Raw genomic sequence first — 17039 nt, 5'->3', positions numbered from 1 at the left:
AGCTCAGGTACCTGGGCTTGAACTATGACCTCTGCCAGTGGGTCTTGGACTTCCTGACGGGCAGACCCCAGGTGGTGAGAGCAGGCAACTGCACCTCCTCATCCATCACTATCAACATAGGGGCCCCCCAGGGCTGTGTTCTGAGTCCCCTCCTCTACTCCCTGTACACACATGACTGTGTGGCACAGCGGAACAACAACACAACAACACATCAAATTTGCTGACGACACAGTAGTGGTGGGCCTGATCTCTGCAAACGACGAGAGGGCCTACCTGGAAGAGGTAAAGGTTCTAGCGGGATGGTGTCAAGAGAACAGCCTCTCCCTGAACGTCAGCAAAACAAAAGAGATGATTGTGGACTTTAGGAGGTCAGGGGTCAGGGACTACAGCCCCCTCAGCATCGACGGGGCACCGGTTGAGAGAGTGAACAGTTTTTTTTTTTTATTATCTTTTCCCCCCCTTCTTTTTCCGTTTTTTTCCCATTCCAATGTTAGTCGTTATACCAATTCCCAGTCCCCTTCCTGGTCGTTGCGCACTCTACCCCCTACCGTCAGTCTGGGAGGGCGGAGACTATCACATGCTTCCTCCGACACATGTGTAGCCAGCCCACCGCTTCTTTTCACCTGGCAGTGCGGACTCTCACTGAGAGTGTAACATGTCGAAGGTCACACTACCTCCCTCAGGTCCTTCCCTCGCTGTGCAGGCGCCCCGACCGAACAGTAGGAGTCGCTGTTTACAATGACCAGGACCCACCCTCACCGGCTTCCCACCCGCTGACACTGCCAATTGTGTCAGTATGGACGGTTGACCAAGCCGGAGGTACCACAGCTGGATTCGATCCCACTGTCTCTGTGGTTGTAGACAGACGCTTAGTCCGCTGCGCTACCCGGCCGCCCAGTGAGAGTGAACAGTTTTAAGTACCTCGGAGTCCACATATCCGAGGACTTGACATGGACCACACACATTGACAGTGTTATCAAGAAGGCACGGCAACGCCTCTAATTCCTTTTAAGCGCCTAAGGAAGTTCCAACTTAAGAACTTCTACTCATGCACAATAGAGAGCATCCTGACTGGCAATATCACCTCCTGGTTTGGGAATAGCACTGCACAAGACCGTAGCAGACTACAGAGAGTGGCCCGTTCAGCCGAACGCACAATTGGAGGGGGGCTTCCCACTCTCAAAGACATTTACAACAAGCGCTGCATCGGTAAGGCTAAGATAATAATCAAAGACCCCAGCCACCCAAACAACTGCCTCTTTGAACTGCTGCGGTCAGGCAAGCGATACCGGAGTCTCATGGAAAGCACAGAGAGACTCAGAAGGAGCTTATATCCCCAGGCCATCAGGATGCTCAATGAACAATAACACTATGTAACAAACCATCAAATATACCCACAGCACACACATCTACAAGTACACACTCACTTTAAATAAACAACTCACTGTAGCACCCACTTTACTCACTTTAGACACTTACACACTTTATAGTATTGGTAAGAGATTTGCACACCTCATTGCACCTCACCACCACAAGGTGGCACCACAAGCTAAGCTATTGTATATTGTATATTGTTGTAACTCAGTTACCTTCTCTACTCTGCATTATACTGTATATATTGAACATTTTTGTTTTGTTCACACTTGTTTACGTACTTGACTCTCTATTTTATACTTATTTTATACTATCTTTTATTTTATCTAGCACACTCTCAGGAGCAAAACAGAAAGAAGCATTTCATACAAAGTATTCTGTATTTCTGTATGACAACTAATAAAGAAACTTGAACTTGAACTTGACCGACCTACTCCACCCCTACACTCCATCACTCCGCTCATCCAACTCCGATCTCCTCACCATTCCCTGCACCAGGCGTTCCCCACTGGGAGACCGAGGCTTCACCGTAGCTGCCCCCAGGCTGTGGAACTCCCTCTCCCCTACCACCCGAGGCTCTGACACCATCAACCTCTTCAAGACCCATCTCAAAACCCACCTGTTCAAACTTGCCTTCTCGCAACACGGTGCTGCTCCCAAGTAGCTCACCCCCTCCACCCCCTTCCCCCCCTGACTCTTTTTTTAAGCTACCGATCCTGTCTTTTTTTGTGTGCAAATGGACTGCACCTTGATTCCTTTAAAAAAAAGTGTTGTTACTATATTTGTATCTTATCTTTTTATATAGTTTATCTCAACTCTTTTCATGTAAAGTGTCCTTGAGTCAGAGAAAGGCGCTTCTCTCTAGAAATGGAATCTATTATGATTATGAATCAAGTTAGCATGAATCAGGTTAGCATGATTCAGGTTAGCATGAATCAAGTTAGCATGATGCAGGTTAGCATGATTCAGGTTAGCAGGATTCAGGTTAGCATGAATCAAGTTAGCATGATGCAGGTTAGCATGATTCAGGTTAGCATGATTCAGGTTAGCATGAATCAAGTTAGCATGATGCAGGTTAGCATGATTCAGGTTAGCATGATTCAGGTTAGCATGAATCAAGTTAGCATGATTCCGGTTAGCTTGAATCAAGTTAGTATGAATCAGGTTAGCATGAATCAGGTTAGTATTAGGGATGTCCGATATTATCGGCCGATATCGGCATTAAAATGTGATATCGGAAAATATCGGTATCGGTTTTCAATTTTTTTTTCTTTTTTTACATTTCTATAACCTTTATTTACCCAGGCAAGCAAGTAAGAACAAATTCAGATTTTATTTATTGTCAAAAGTATGCATAATGTTGTGTTAATTCCACAACAAGAGATATGTAATGTCAATTACCTAAAATTATTCTGTTTTTGGGGGGGGGGAAACCCTGCATATATCGGTATCGGTTGATATCGGTATCGGAAATTAAGAGTTGGACAATATCGGTATATCAGTATCGGTAAAAAAGCCAATATCGAGCATTCCTAGTTAGTATGAATCAGTTTAGCGTGGATCAGGTTAGCGTGGATCAGGTTAGCGTGAATCAAGTTAGCATGATTCAGGATAGCATGAATCCGCTAAAATGTGAAAATCATCTTCAAGCGATGAATAAGCACAGCACGGCAGCCAAACACCTCTAGAATGTAAAAGCCTATTGAGCTAAAAAGGTCTAATACAGTATATGAACTCCTATCAAGACGAGAAAGACATGACCCAAATCAAATGATGAAGAGCAGCTTCAGTCTCTATTCCATTTGTTTTGAGTAATAAAAAAAGAAAGAGGAAAGATCGATCTCCACCGTGAGTCTCGCGTATAAGAGATCTGAGGCCAACAGGATTCTCTCCCAACCTGGACAGAATCAGGTCGCAGCAGATTTATGCGCTTTAAGGGGAACGGCTGCTGAGTGCTTTAAAATGTCAGCGTTGTGCAGGAGCAGCGTGGGGACGCCAGGCGCTGGTGGAGCAGAGACTTGGCAGAGTATTGGGGACCTCTCCTCGCTAGGCAGCATCTCTACACGGAGCTCCACAGAGTCTCTCTATGAAACAGTAACATGGTACAGTAGTGCGATGGCAATGTCAGTTTTACCGTGGTACCGGTCGCTGTATGAATAATTTACTGTGGTGCTACCGTGGTACCACTTTTGTACTTAAATAATGTCAGGGTTTAACACAATTTTAAGAAAGGTTTGTAGGTCACTACCATCATCCTAGTGACCCAAAATAATATGGAAATACATTTTTCATAAGGGTGCCTATCTTTATTTCTTCCTTTCTGTCTTCCTGTCTTTCTTTCTTTCTTTCTTTCTTTCTTTCTTTCTTTCTTTCTTTCTTTCTTTCTTTCTTTCTTTCTTTCTTTCTTTCTTTCTTTCTTTCTTTCTTTCTTTCTTTCTTTCTTTCTGTCTTTCTTTCCTTCTTTCTTTCTCTTCCTGTCTTTCTTTCTACCTGTCTTTCTTTCTTCCTGTCTTTCTTTCTTCCTGTCTTTCTTTCTTTCTTTCTTTCTTTCTTTCTTTCTTTCTTTCTTTCTTTCTTTCTTTCTTTCTTTCTTTCTTTCTTTCTTTCTTTCTTTCTTCCTGTCTTTCTTTCTTCCTGTCTTTCTTTCTTTCTTTCTTTCTTTCTTTCTTTCTTTCTTTCTTTCTTTCTTTCTTTCTTTCTTTCTTTCTTTCTTTCTTTCTTTCTTTCTTTCTTTCTTTCTTTCTTTCTTTCTTTCTTTCTTTCTTTCTTTCTTTCTTTCTTTCATTGTGTGTGTGTGTGTGTGTGTGTAACCAGGAGGGATACGAGTGCCAGGTGCAGAAAGTGGGCACGTTGTGAACGGAAGAGGGAATCAAAGCGCTGCACTGAGTGCCCCCCCCCCCCCCCCCCCCCCGTCTTACCGGCGTACTCTGGGTCCACGTGCGGCGGGTAGAAGCGGAAGTTGATGAAGAAGGGGATGGGCGTTCCATACTTGAACCACTCCACCACGTAGGGCTGGCCGTTCAGAGGCTGGGGCACGTCGCATCCCAGGATGACCTTCTCTCCGGCGCGCGCCGTCACAAACTGGGGCTCGTCTCGCACTGCGTGGGCACCTGCGGGAGGAGGAAGAGGAGGAAGAGGAGGAAGAGGATTTACTTTAATGTTAGGACACACACACACACACACACACACACACAGTCCTCATATCCCTCCTAGTTACACACACACACACACAGTCCTCATATCCCTCCTAGTTACACACACACACACACACACACACACACACACACACACAGAGACACACACACACACACACACACACATTCCTCATATCCCTCCTAATTACACACACACACACACACACACACACACACACACACACACACACACACACACCGTCCTCATATCCCTCCTAGTTATACACACACACACACACACACAGACACACACACACACACACACACACACACACACACACACACAGTCCTCATATCCCTCCTAGTTACACACACAGTCATCATACCATCCTAGTTACACATTCTGTATAAACAGTATTCATATCCCTCCTAGTTGCACATACTGTATATTACACACACACAGTTCTCATATCCCTCCTAGTTACACACATACAGTCCTCATATCCCTCCTAGCTCGTAGTTACACACACACACACACACACACACACACACACACACACACACACACACACACACACACACACACACACACACACACACACACACACACAGTCCTCATATCACTCCTAGTACGTCCATCAGCCAAACCGATTAATCAGTCGACCTCTAGTGTGTGCACATAATGTGTGTAGGGGGATGTGTGTGTGCCTGTGCGTGTGTCTGTGGGTATGTACTAGGGATGTCCGATATTATCGGCCGACCGATATTATCGGCCGATATCGGCAGTAAAATGTGATATCGGAAAATATCGGTATCGGTTTAAAAAAAAAGAAAAACAATAACAATATTTGTTATATATATATCCAGTGAAATCATTAGTTACCTGAAATTATTCCGTTTTTTGGGGGGGGGGGGAAACCCTGCATATATCGGTATCGGTTGATATCGGTTGATATCGGTATCGGAAATTAAGAGTTGGACAATATCGGAATATCGGTATCGGTAAAAAAGCCAATATCGAGCATCCCTAGTATGTACTGTATGTATCTGTTTGTGTGTGTACAGTATGTGTGCAACCGAATCTTTGAGTCCGTCTCTACAAAACTAGAAAGCAACGCTCCTCCTCACTATGGTTCTCTCGCCATAACGTTAGTGTTCCTGCTGCCTTCAGGTGTTGACTGTGTTGGTTGCAGCTGCTCTCTGCTTAATTATGGGACCAGAGTAAAGCTTTTAACAAGACTAGGCTTGCAGAGTACAGCTGCAACACTGGACGAGGCCCACAGTATTACACAGCCAATCAGTGATTCAAGTGTAAATACATGGGAATCCGCACCACCAAGAAAGTGTTGAGTTACACTTTATTAATCTCCATGTGGACACAACGATTGTGGAGTGAGAACAGAGAATAGCCTGCTTCTCTTTGATGACCCCCCAGGAGCTCAGATAGGAGTGGGTCTGAGGGGGCCAGAAGATGCAGAGCGTATAGGGTCTTGAGGGTGTGTACTGTAGTTAGAAGATGCAGAGCGTATAGGGTCTTGAGGGTGTGTAGTTAGAAGATGCAGAATGTAGGGGTCTTGAGGGTGTGTAGTTAGAAGATGCAGAGCGTATAGGGTATTGAGGGTGTGTAGTTAGAAGATGCAGAGCGTAGGGGTCTTGAGGGTGTGTAGTTAGAAGATGCAGAGCGTAGGGGTCTTGAGGGTGTGTGGTTAGAAGATGCAGAGCGTAGGGGTCTTGTGGGTGTGTAGTTAGAAGATGCAGAGCGTAGGGGTCTTGAGGGTGTGTGGTTAGAAGATGCAGAGCGGAGGGGTCTTGAGGGTGTGTAGTTAGAAGATGCAGAGCGTAGGGGTCTTGAGGGTGTGTAGTTAGAAGATGCAGAGTGTAGGAGTCTTGAGGGTGTGTAGTTAGAAGATGCAGAGCGTAGGGGTCTTGAGGGTGTGTAGTTAGAAGATGCAGAGCGTAGGGGTATTGAGGGTGTGTAGTTAGAAGATGCAGAGCGTAGGGGTCTTGAAGGTGTGTAGTTAGAAGATGCAGAGCGTAGGGGTCTTGAGGGTGTTTAGTTAGAAGATGCAGAGCGTAGGGGTCTTGAGGTTGTGTAGTTAGAAGATGCAGAGCGTAGGGGTCTTGAGGGTGTGTAGTTAGAAGATGCAGAGCGTAGGGGTCTTGAGGGTGTGTAGTTAGAAGATGCAGAGCGTAGGGGTCTTGGGGGTGTGTAGTTAGACGATGCAGAGTGTAGGGCTCTTGAGGGTGTGTAGTTAGAAGATGCAGAGCGTAGGGGTCTTGAGGGTGTGTAGTTAGAAGATGCAGAGCGTAGGGGTCTTGAGGGTGTGTAGTTAGAAGATGCAGAGCGTAGGGGTCTTGAAGGTGTGTAGTTAGAAGATGCAGAGCGTAGGGGTCTTGAGGGTGTGTAGTTAGAAGATGCAGACCGTAGGGGTCTTGAGGGTGCGTAGTTAGAGACCATTGACCGGAGGTAGGCGGGGGCCGTTCTCCTCGCTGCACGGTATGCCAGGTCAAGGACCTTGAAGCAGATTTGTGCGGCGATGGGAATCTATGCAATTCTCAGCCATTCATGGTTCTATGATGGTTCTGAAGAAAGTGATGCCGTCCTTTTTTCAGCACATCGCTTGCTCCACCAGAGGGAAAAAACACACTCGACCACTGTTATTCCCCGTTCAGAGCCGGCTACAAGGCAGTAGCCGCTCCGCCATTAACGGGGTCCACAAGCTCGAGCGACCACGACTCCATCTTGCTATTTCCGGCATATCAACAGACATCACGTGACGCCGTCGTGTCACGTGAGACAAAGAAGTGGACCGACGAATCAGAGGCCACGCTCCAGGACGTGTTTACAGAAACGGATTGGGATATGTTCAAAGGAAGCGCCAGTGACGTCAGCGAGCTCGCAGACACAGTGGTGAGCTACATTACAACAATAGCCGATGGTATTGTCCCCAGAAAAACGGTGCAGATTTTCCCAAACCAGAAACCGTGGGTGGATAGCACTATTAGAGCAGCTCTGAACTCTCGTACCACCGCCTACAACATGGGTAGAGAGTCAGGAAACATGGAGGAGTATAAGGCTTCAGTCTATACTCTACGCAAGGCTGTCAAACTTGCTAAGAGGACATATGCTGATAAACTGGAGACACAAATGGCACAAAACGACAAAAAGAGGATTATGGCAGGGACTGAAGACAATAACTGATTATAAAGTCAGCGCCCCCTCAATGGGGAGCGACGACGCCTCCCTCGCGGACAAGCTCAACATCTTCTACGCTCGGTTTGGTGTAGACAGTGGCACTGCTGGCTCTCCGGCTAGTGACGTCACTGGCGCGCCGGCTGTTGTGGAGGGGGGGGGGGGGGGCAACCGCGGGGGGGCGGGGGGGCTCTCTCGTTGTCGGAACACAGTGTGAGAAGAGCATTTATGCAGGTGAACACCAGGAAGGCTGCTGGCCCAGATGGCATAACAGGACGCATACTCAAGTCCTGTGCCAACCAGCTGGCCCCTGTGTTCACCGCCATATTTAATCAATCCCTGGCGGAGTCAGTGGTCCCTGCCTGCTTCAAGATGTCTACCATCATCCCTGTACCGAAGAAACCCTCCCCAACATGTCCAAATGACTACAGACCGGTGGCACTCACCTCTGTGGTCATGAAATGTTTCGAGAGGCTGGTCAAGGACCACATTTGTGCCTCCCTCCCCAGTGATATGGACCCTATACAATTTGCATACAGGACAAACAGGTCCACCGACGACGCGGTCTCCCAGGTACTGCACAGCACCCTCTCGCACCTTGACCGTCAGAAGGGGGGCTATGTGAGACTGTTGTTCATTGACTACAGCTCAGCGTTCAACACCATAGTCCCCACCAGACTGGTGGACAAGCTGATCGAGCTAGGTCTGAGCTCCGCCCTGAGCGCCTGGGTACTGGACTTTCTGAGCGAAAGACCCCAGGCGGTCAGGGTGGGGGGTCAGACCTCCAACACCATCACCCTGAGCATCGGGTCCCCCCAGGGCTGTGTTCTGAGCCCCCTGCTGTACTCACTCTACACACACGACTGTGTGGCCAAGTTCAGCTCTAACTCCATAGTGAAGTTCGCAGACGACACGGTGGTGGTGGGGCTGATCTCGGACAACGACAAGAAGGCCTACCGGGAGGAGGTTGAGGTACTGGAACGCTGGTGCCAGGACAACAGCCTGCTCCTGAACATTGGTAAAACCAAGGAGCTGATCGTGGATTATAGGAGAGGACAGCAGGAGACGCACACACCACTGATGATTAACGGGGCCACCGTGGACAGGGTGAGCAGCTTTAAGTACCTGGGGGTCCACATCTCAGAGGACCTGACATGGTCAACACACATAGACACAGTAGTAAAGAAGGCGAAACAGCGCCTCTACCACCTGAGACAGTTAAGGAAGTTCAGAGTATCGGGGAAGATACTCCAGTCCTTCTACTCAGGAGCTGTAGAGAGCATCCTGACCGGAAACATCACTGCCTGGTATGGAAACAGCACGGCACAGGACAAGAAGGCCCTACAGAGAGCGTACCACGGGTATTCCACTACCCCCCCTGCAGGTTCTATACAACAAGAGTCAAGTCAAGTCAAGTCAAGAGTTTTAATTGTCACGGCATACAGGTATACAATGAAATGCGGCTGGTCTTGCCCGCGACGATGTGCAATACAGTGGTACAACATCTAATAGAATCCAATAAAAATACAGTGGTACAACATATTAATAGAATCCAATAAAACAGTGCAATAAACAGGTACATGGTGTGCCATCTCGGTATCTGTACATTAGTATTTACAGAGCATATAGGACATGCTAGGTAGCTTTAGTAGTGCAATACACTGTTCCTGATGTTATACTACTTTAAAGTGGCCTTTCCTCTGGCCATAAGTGTGCGTGTGTGCGGCATGAGTGTTAAAGTGGCTGCTAGTGTGTGAGCGTGCTCAGCGTGCGTGTCGTGTATGTGCTTGTGTGTGCTTGTGTGTGGATAGTTCAGTTTCTGTTTCTGAGGTGCAAATCCAGAGCCTGCAGGATAATGAAAGACCCTCACCACCCCAATAACAGCCTGTTTCAGCTGCTGAGGTCAGGCAGACGCCTGCGAACCCCAGCTACTAGGACAGAGCGGCTGAGGCTCAGCTTCTTCCCCCAGGCCATCAGAGCCATGAACAATGAACATTGAGTGCTCAGAACATTGAACTATCCACACACAAGCACACATGAACACACACACGACACGCACGCTGTGCACGCTCACACACGAGCAGCCACTTAACACTTTAACATGAGCGGGCACACACTCATGTCGCACACACGCACACTTATGGCCAAAGGAAAGGACACTTTAAATTAGAATAACAGGAACAGTGTATTGCACTACCAAAGCTAACTAGCATGTCCCATATGCTCTGTAAATAACTATGTACAGATACCGAGATGTCACTCCATGTTACCTGTTACCTGTTTACTGCACAATGTTGTTTTTTCATTTTTGATTCTATTATATGTTGTACCACTGTATTGCACATCGTTGCGGGCAAGACCACCCGCATTTCATTGTATACCTGTATGCCGTGACAATTAAAACTCTTGACTTGACTTGACTTGACTTGACTTCTATTTGGCTCAGTTTGTTGGTTCAGTTAAGCCTGTCAAGTGTTTTTGTTTTTACCAATGAATGCTTCTAACAGAGTATAGGTAACTTTAGAAATAATTCAATAATGTAATTGTAATGTAATGTAATATATATTATTGTCCATATATTTACAATGGTTAACACTAGCACAGCCATGAAGAAAATGCCACTAATTCCCGCCAGGAACGGGTCAGATACAAGATACAAGATACTTTAATGCCACACAACGATGGTTGGTGGTAATTGTTTTCGGTACAGATGTTGAGCACTGGTCGTTCCCGACAGCTTATATGAGAAATATGAGAAAAATAAACAGTGTAAACTATATAATTACCTCTGAATATAAACATATGAGGTTTACCACAATGAAATGTAGGTTTGAGTGATAATTATTATAATTTTTCTTTTTGGATGGAAGAGCCACACATTGACGGGCAAAGAGCCACATGCGGCTCGCGAGCCACGGGTTGGCCACCCCTGCGCTAGACACTCCAAAGTGCTGTGACTTTCGTCTGTTCCAACGGCCCATATGTGGAATAACGTTCTAATTACATTTTCCTGAAGTCATTTTGAAATTTCAGAAACCATACAAGATAAAATGGGTACTTTTAGGAAAAGTCATTGAGTGACAGAGGTGGAGCTCGAAACGCGAAATAGGGATGGGAGAAAAATGGAAAATAAGGAGATAAAGTGGATAAAAAAAAAATCTGTATTATGTACATGAGTTATTTACAGAGCATGGTAGGACATGCTAGGTCCTGTGGTAGTGCAATACACTGTTGGCTACGGATGAGGCACCGGGTCTTTATGTACACCATGTACCATGTACACTGTGTACCATGTGAGTGACCCAGAACTCTTTTGAGTGAGCGCATGACAGCTGAGCAAAACAGAGTCACCAGAACATTAGACTACTATTCACACAGGACTGTCTATGCGAGAATTATTCCCCCATCTCTTTTACAAAGGCACATTCCCACAGGATATGTGTTTTTACCAACTTGACTGGTTTTTGACCCGTTATGATGTGCAATTTCAGTACAATTTCGAGTGGCCAATGTGTCAAAATAACCTCCGAATAATGAATAACGAGTGCACTGCCTCAAGCAAAAAAATTAATTGACTGGCTCCTGCAAAGCCAGTTTTGTGCCTGAGATTACTGGGGTGTGCATTCACATTGGATTAATGTTATCAGGGGACCCGTCTTCACAATAAGTAAGGGATAATGTATAGCTACGAGGTCATTGTCGCAAAATAATTGACCGACACGGAGTTTAAAATACTGAGGCGCCTCGGCGAGGTGTTTTAAACGTCAGTGAATGTCAATTATTTTGCGATGATGACCGAGTATAGCTATACATTATCCTGCTTATTACATGGCTAACTTACTAACAATATACCTAATTCATTTTACAAAATCGACAAGACGAGATCAAATGCAGACGCAGTTGTTCTGTGGCTCTGTCAGCCCAAATAAAGTGATTATTATTATCGCGGGCAGCCCGGCAGGTGTGTCTGATGGCACTGAAACAGTGTGTGTCAGTGGGGCTTGATTACTCCAGCTGCGAAAAACAATAATCACCGGTGGTTATCGAAAAATATTTCACCGCTGTCGGGGGCTATTGACCAATCACAATCAAGCATTTCGGCGAATGTTAAAACGCCATGTAATAATAGTAGGTAATTTGCACTCAAATCTGTACACAAAACCCAACTAAACAAAACACATGGGATTCAAACGATCTCAGCTGGTGCTTCTTGACGTGTGACAGTGAGCTAGTAAATTTGTTGGCTTTCCGACCTGTCTCTTTCTTGGCTTGTAGTCTATACCAATTCATCATGGAGTAGGTGATTTAAGAGCCTTGGCTAAATGCTCTAAAACTTTTATTAATAGCCATACATTCGTATGAGCAATGTGCAAAGTATTTTGCTTAATGTGAACTCACTTATCAATGACAGGGTTACGTGTGGGCGCTCTGAACACAGGTCCCCTCTCCAACTGTGTTACATTAACACACCCTACTGGACTATATTTTTGCCCACTTTATTGTTACTTAATTCTAATTAGTGTATATCATTGTATAATTGACCACATCTGCCCAGTTGTACAGCCCTGACCTACATTTTATTTCATAAATATATTATTCTATTGTGCTTAAGTTAATTAAACATTACAAAGTGAGGCTTTCTGGAGTGGGATTTGGGGTATTTTTATCTGAGTCCAGTCAAGATGTTGCTCTGATGTGTAGAAATGTGTTACAAGATACCAGAGCTAATTAAGCAAGTGCCTGCTCCCCTCAGTTGGCGACACAAAGAAGATGCGTCCGTCTCGCTCTGTTCGCCTCCGTCCCTTGACTTTGCATGCGTTCAAACCGCCTCTAAACGCTCAGCATTCCAAGGCGAGAGAGTCACATGGGGACTGCTGTCATCTGTTCAAACTTTCATTGTTCATGGATTACTTCTACGTTGTCTTTGCCCTCTCATTGGATTATTGACGGACAAGCTCTCGTGGAAGTTACAGGGGAACACGCGCACACACACACACACACACACACACACACACACACACACACACACACACACACACACACACACACACACACACACACACACACACACACACACACACACACACACACACACACACACACACACACACACACACACACACACACACACACACACACACAGCCATAGACACACACAATACACAGACAGCGTCCCACTAAGCTCTGGCCCTGATTCTTATTGGTGTAGAATTATGTTTCTGATCATCTGATCATGGCATTAATTGTAAAGAAAGAAATATCATAATATATCTGCAAGTTTCCCTAAAAGTTCCATCCTTAATTTCCACCAAACCGAAAATATTAGCCCTTAAATGGCTCATCGCAAGGAAAGCGTCAAAGGAAATGTAGGTCTGTTTACAGTTTAGCAACTTTCTATGTTACATTGGCTATCTGTTCGCTCTACGTGTCAATGATTCAAACAGAGCAGTGGAGAAAGCTGATGGGCAGGCAGGTGAACATGATGTTAGTCTGATGTTATGTGTAAAGTGAACATGATGTTAGTCTGTTGTTATGTGTAAAGTGAACATGATGTTAGTCTGATGTTATGTGTAAAGTGAACATGATGTTAGTCTGTTGTTATGTGTAAAGTGAACATGATGTTAGTCTGCTGTTATGTGTAAAGTGAACATGATGTTAGTCTGTTGTTATGTGTAAAGTGAACATGATGTTAGTCTGTTGTTATGTGTAAAGTGAACATGATGTTAGTCTGTTGTTATGTGTAAAGTGAACATGATGTTAGTCTGTTGTTATGTGTGAAGTGAACATGATGTTAGTCTGTTGTTATGTGTAAAGTGAACATGATGTTAGTCTGCTGTTATGTGTGAAGTGAACATGATGTTAGTCTGTTGTTATGTGTAAAGTGAACATGATGTTAGTCTGTTGTTATGTGTAAAGTGAACATGATGTTAGTCTGATGTTATGTGTAAAGTGAACATGATGTTAGTCTGTTGTTATGTGTAAAGTGAACATGATGTTAGTCTGATGTTATGTGTAAAGTGAACATGATGTTAGTCTGATGTTATGTGTAAAGTGAACATGATGTTAGTCTGATGTTATGTGTAAAGTGAACATGATGTTAGTCTGATGTTATGTGTAAAGTGAACATGATGTTAGTCTGATGTTATGTGTAAAGTGAACATGATGTTAGTCTGATGTTATGTGTAAAGTGAACATGATGTTAGTCTGATGTTATGTGTAAAGTGAACATGATGTTAGTCTGTTGTTATGTGTAAAGTGAACATGATGTTAGTCTGATGTTATGTGTAAAGTGAACATGATGTTAGTCTGATGTTATGTGTAAAGTGAACATGATGTTAGTCTGATGTTATGTGTAAAGTGAACATGATGTTAGTCTGTTGTTATGTGTAAAGTGAACATGATGTTAGTCTGTTGTTATGTGTAAAGTGAACATGATGTTAGTCTGTTGTTATGTGTAAAGTGAACATGATGTTAGTCTGTTGTTATGTGTAAAGTGAACATGATGTTAGTCTGTTGTTATGTGTAAAGTGAACATGATGTTAGTCTGTTGTTATGTGTAAAGTGAACATGATGTTAGTCTGATGTTATGTGTAAAGTGAACATGATGTTAGTCTGTTGTTATGTGTAAAGTGAACATGATGTTAGTCTGTTGTTATGTGTAAAGTGAACATGATGTTAGTCTGCTGTTATGTGTGAAGTGAACATGATGTTAGTCTGTTGTTATGTGTAAAGTGAACATGATGTTAGTCTGTTGTTATGTGTGAAGTGAACATGATGTTATGTGTAAAGTGAACATGATGTTAGTCTGTTATGTGTAAAGTGAACATGATGTTAGTCTGATGTTATGTGTGAAGTGTAGAGATAATAGACTACACTGTGGCCCAAAGAGAAGCTATACCACTGGGCTTGGCTGTGTAGATATGATATACTACACTGTGGCCCATAGAGAAGCTAGGAACCACTGGGCTTGTCTGTGTAGAGATAATAGACTATACACTGTGTGCCTCACTCTCATGAGCAGAAACTACAGAAGGTGCCTTGTATCTCTGTCAGTTAAATAGTGCTTCTCTCAACTGTCTACAGCAAGACCCAGTGGGACCTTGTCCACAAAGGTGTGATTCAACAGCAATATACATATTAGTATTATTTAGACACATTTCCTCAAAAAGTCCCTCGTGTTATGTCACTTGCATCAAACTTATACGAGCTGTAAGCGTTATTTTTTTGTTCAAATAAAATAAATAAAATCTCTACATTCTGACAACCATTATTGATATAGGGTGTTTGAATTATTTTCTGGTATCCCGTTGCCACTTTATCCAATCAGGAGAGAGAACCCCACACTGCAACAATGGTCTGACGAAAATAAGAAATAAAAAACTGTTTTACTGTAAGGACATACAAGTAAAATAATCTGCCAGTGCAGCAAGCTAATTTGGCTCGGAAAGATTTCTTGCAATAGGTGAAAATATCTAGGGTTCTCTCTCCTGATTGGATAGAGTGGGAACGGGACACCAGGAAATGTGTTTTCTGTTTACTGCAGATTGGAGGGACTGGCAGACCCATGTTACTGACCAAACACTCAGTGTAGAGCTATTTAACACTTATTTTAACAATGAAACATCACTTATTTACGCAAATATTGATGTCCATTTAAAAAGGTAAGTAAACTATTCCACACAAGCGGAGGGTAAACTGAGTTTGTTTAGGTTTTATCTTCAACTACAGTACATCCCTGTCAGAAAAAGAACCGGTTTGGAAAGAACAAGAGAGAGAGAGAGAGAGAGAGAGAGAGAGAGAGAGAGAGAGAGAGAGAGAGAGAGAGAGAGAGAGAGAGAGAGAGAGAGAGAGAGGAGAGAGATGGAGCAGAGAAAGAGAGAGTGAGAGAGATGGAGCAGAGAGAGAGAGATGGAGCAGATAGAGAGATGGAGCAGAGAGAGAGAGACAGAGAGAGAAATGGAGCAGAGAGAGAGAGAGAGGGGGGAGTGAGGGCAGGGTCAGCTGGAAGAGAAAAGGCGCTTCAAAATCAAACGAGAGATAAGACGTTTATTTTTAGAAGAGAAAAAAAAGATACTTGGAGTTGTGTGTAAGGATTATGGTTTCAGTCGGTTCAGCCATCAGCACTTTGAAGCTAAAAAGTTTGGTGGGATTTCTTCAACACGCACATCATCACAACCCCAGTCAAGGAGGATGAGCGACCTACTTTCAGTTTGCAACACGACCGCTGAGAAACACTACTCGTCTTACTGTAATCAGTGGTTCTCAACGTGAGGTCTGGGGACAAAATGGGGAACAGTTAAAGGAAGAGTTTTTTTTCTTCCAATGGTCAACTGTTCTGGAATGTAGTTGAAAGTACTTGAAAGTACTGCATTTTACTTTTACCTCAAAAGTGCTTGAGTTTACAAAAGGTCCTTTGCGCTATATATATATTATTCCTAAAATTGCTGCACTTTGTTAAAAATTGCATTGATCTGTTGGTCTGTGTAGTAGCTAAAACAGGATTTTGCTGCTTAACCCTTTCACTGCCACACGACAGCCGGTTAACCCTTTCACTGTGACAATACAGAAGGTTAGCCCTTTACTATCACACACCCGACGGCGATGCTCCATCATTAGCATCATTAGCTCCGCGGATGCGTAGCTAATGGTGCTAATGATGGAGCATCGCTGTCGGTTGTGTGATAGTAAAGGGTTAACCTTCTGTCGTGTGGCAGTGAAAGGGTTTAAACGTATGTATAATGTATATTCATTGATTCACTCGTATACCAAAATGTATTTGAATTGAAAAATGTTGCTTTTCGCATCAAATATTGATATGCGATTAAAATGTGATTAATTTCGATTAATTAACTATAAAGTCTCGAATTAATTCGATTACCATTTTTAATCGAGTCCCGCCACTAGAAAATATATACATGTAATGAATGGTATTATGGTAATAAATATCCATAGATAGACCTCAAGTGATGTACCGTCGTATGCAGGGTTTCCACCTGTAAATAGCAGTCCAGCTTTAGAACGTGGTTGCACCACAACAATATGAATAGTCCTCTGATTGACCAGGTTCTCTTCACCACAGACTTCCAAGTCAGTCGGGAGATGAAGAGGAGGAGGATGAAGAGGAGGATGAAAGCAGTGTAGACTGTGGAGCTGCTGCTGCTTCATGTCAGTTAGGTCTCCTGCGATTTCAACGCATTCAGCACACAGAGAGAATCAAACAAATGTTTACAAGACAACAAGGAGGAGGGGGAGGAGGGGGAAGAACGGAGGGTCTATTATTATCTGGCTTGGGAAGCAAAAGCCAGGAGGAGAGCAAGGAGCTTTGAGAGCAGAGCGTA

At 44.1% G+C, this 17039-nt stretch overlaps 1 protein-coding gene across 1 annotated transcript in view; it reads right to left on the bottom strand.

Annotated features, from left to right (window-relative positions):
- igsf9bb (immunoglobulin superfamily, member 9Bb) overlaps nt 1–17039 on the bottom strand; it is a gene marked incomplete at both ends in the record, with an annotated part of 506998 nt that overhangs the window by 361429 nt on the left and 128530 nt on the right. Inside the window, 1 exon segment of the mRNA XM_084319954.1 lies at nt 4293–4484. Coding sequence (XP_084176080.1) covers nt 4293–4484 — 192 coding nt within the window.

This window comes from Notolepis coatsorum (genome assembly GCF_963971535.1).
Source record: "Notolepis coatsorum genome assembly, chromosome: 8".
NCBI lineage: Eukaryota > Metazoa > Chordata > Actinopteri > Aulopiformes > Paralepididae > Notolepis > Notolepis coatsorum.
Note: the sequence above shows the minus strand (reverse complement) of the source record. Positions and strands in the feature narration are given on the sequence as shown.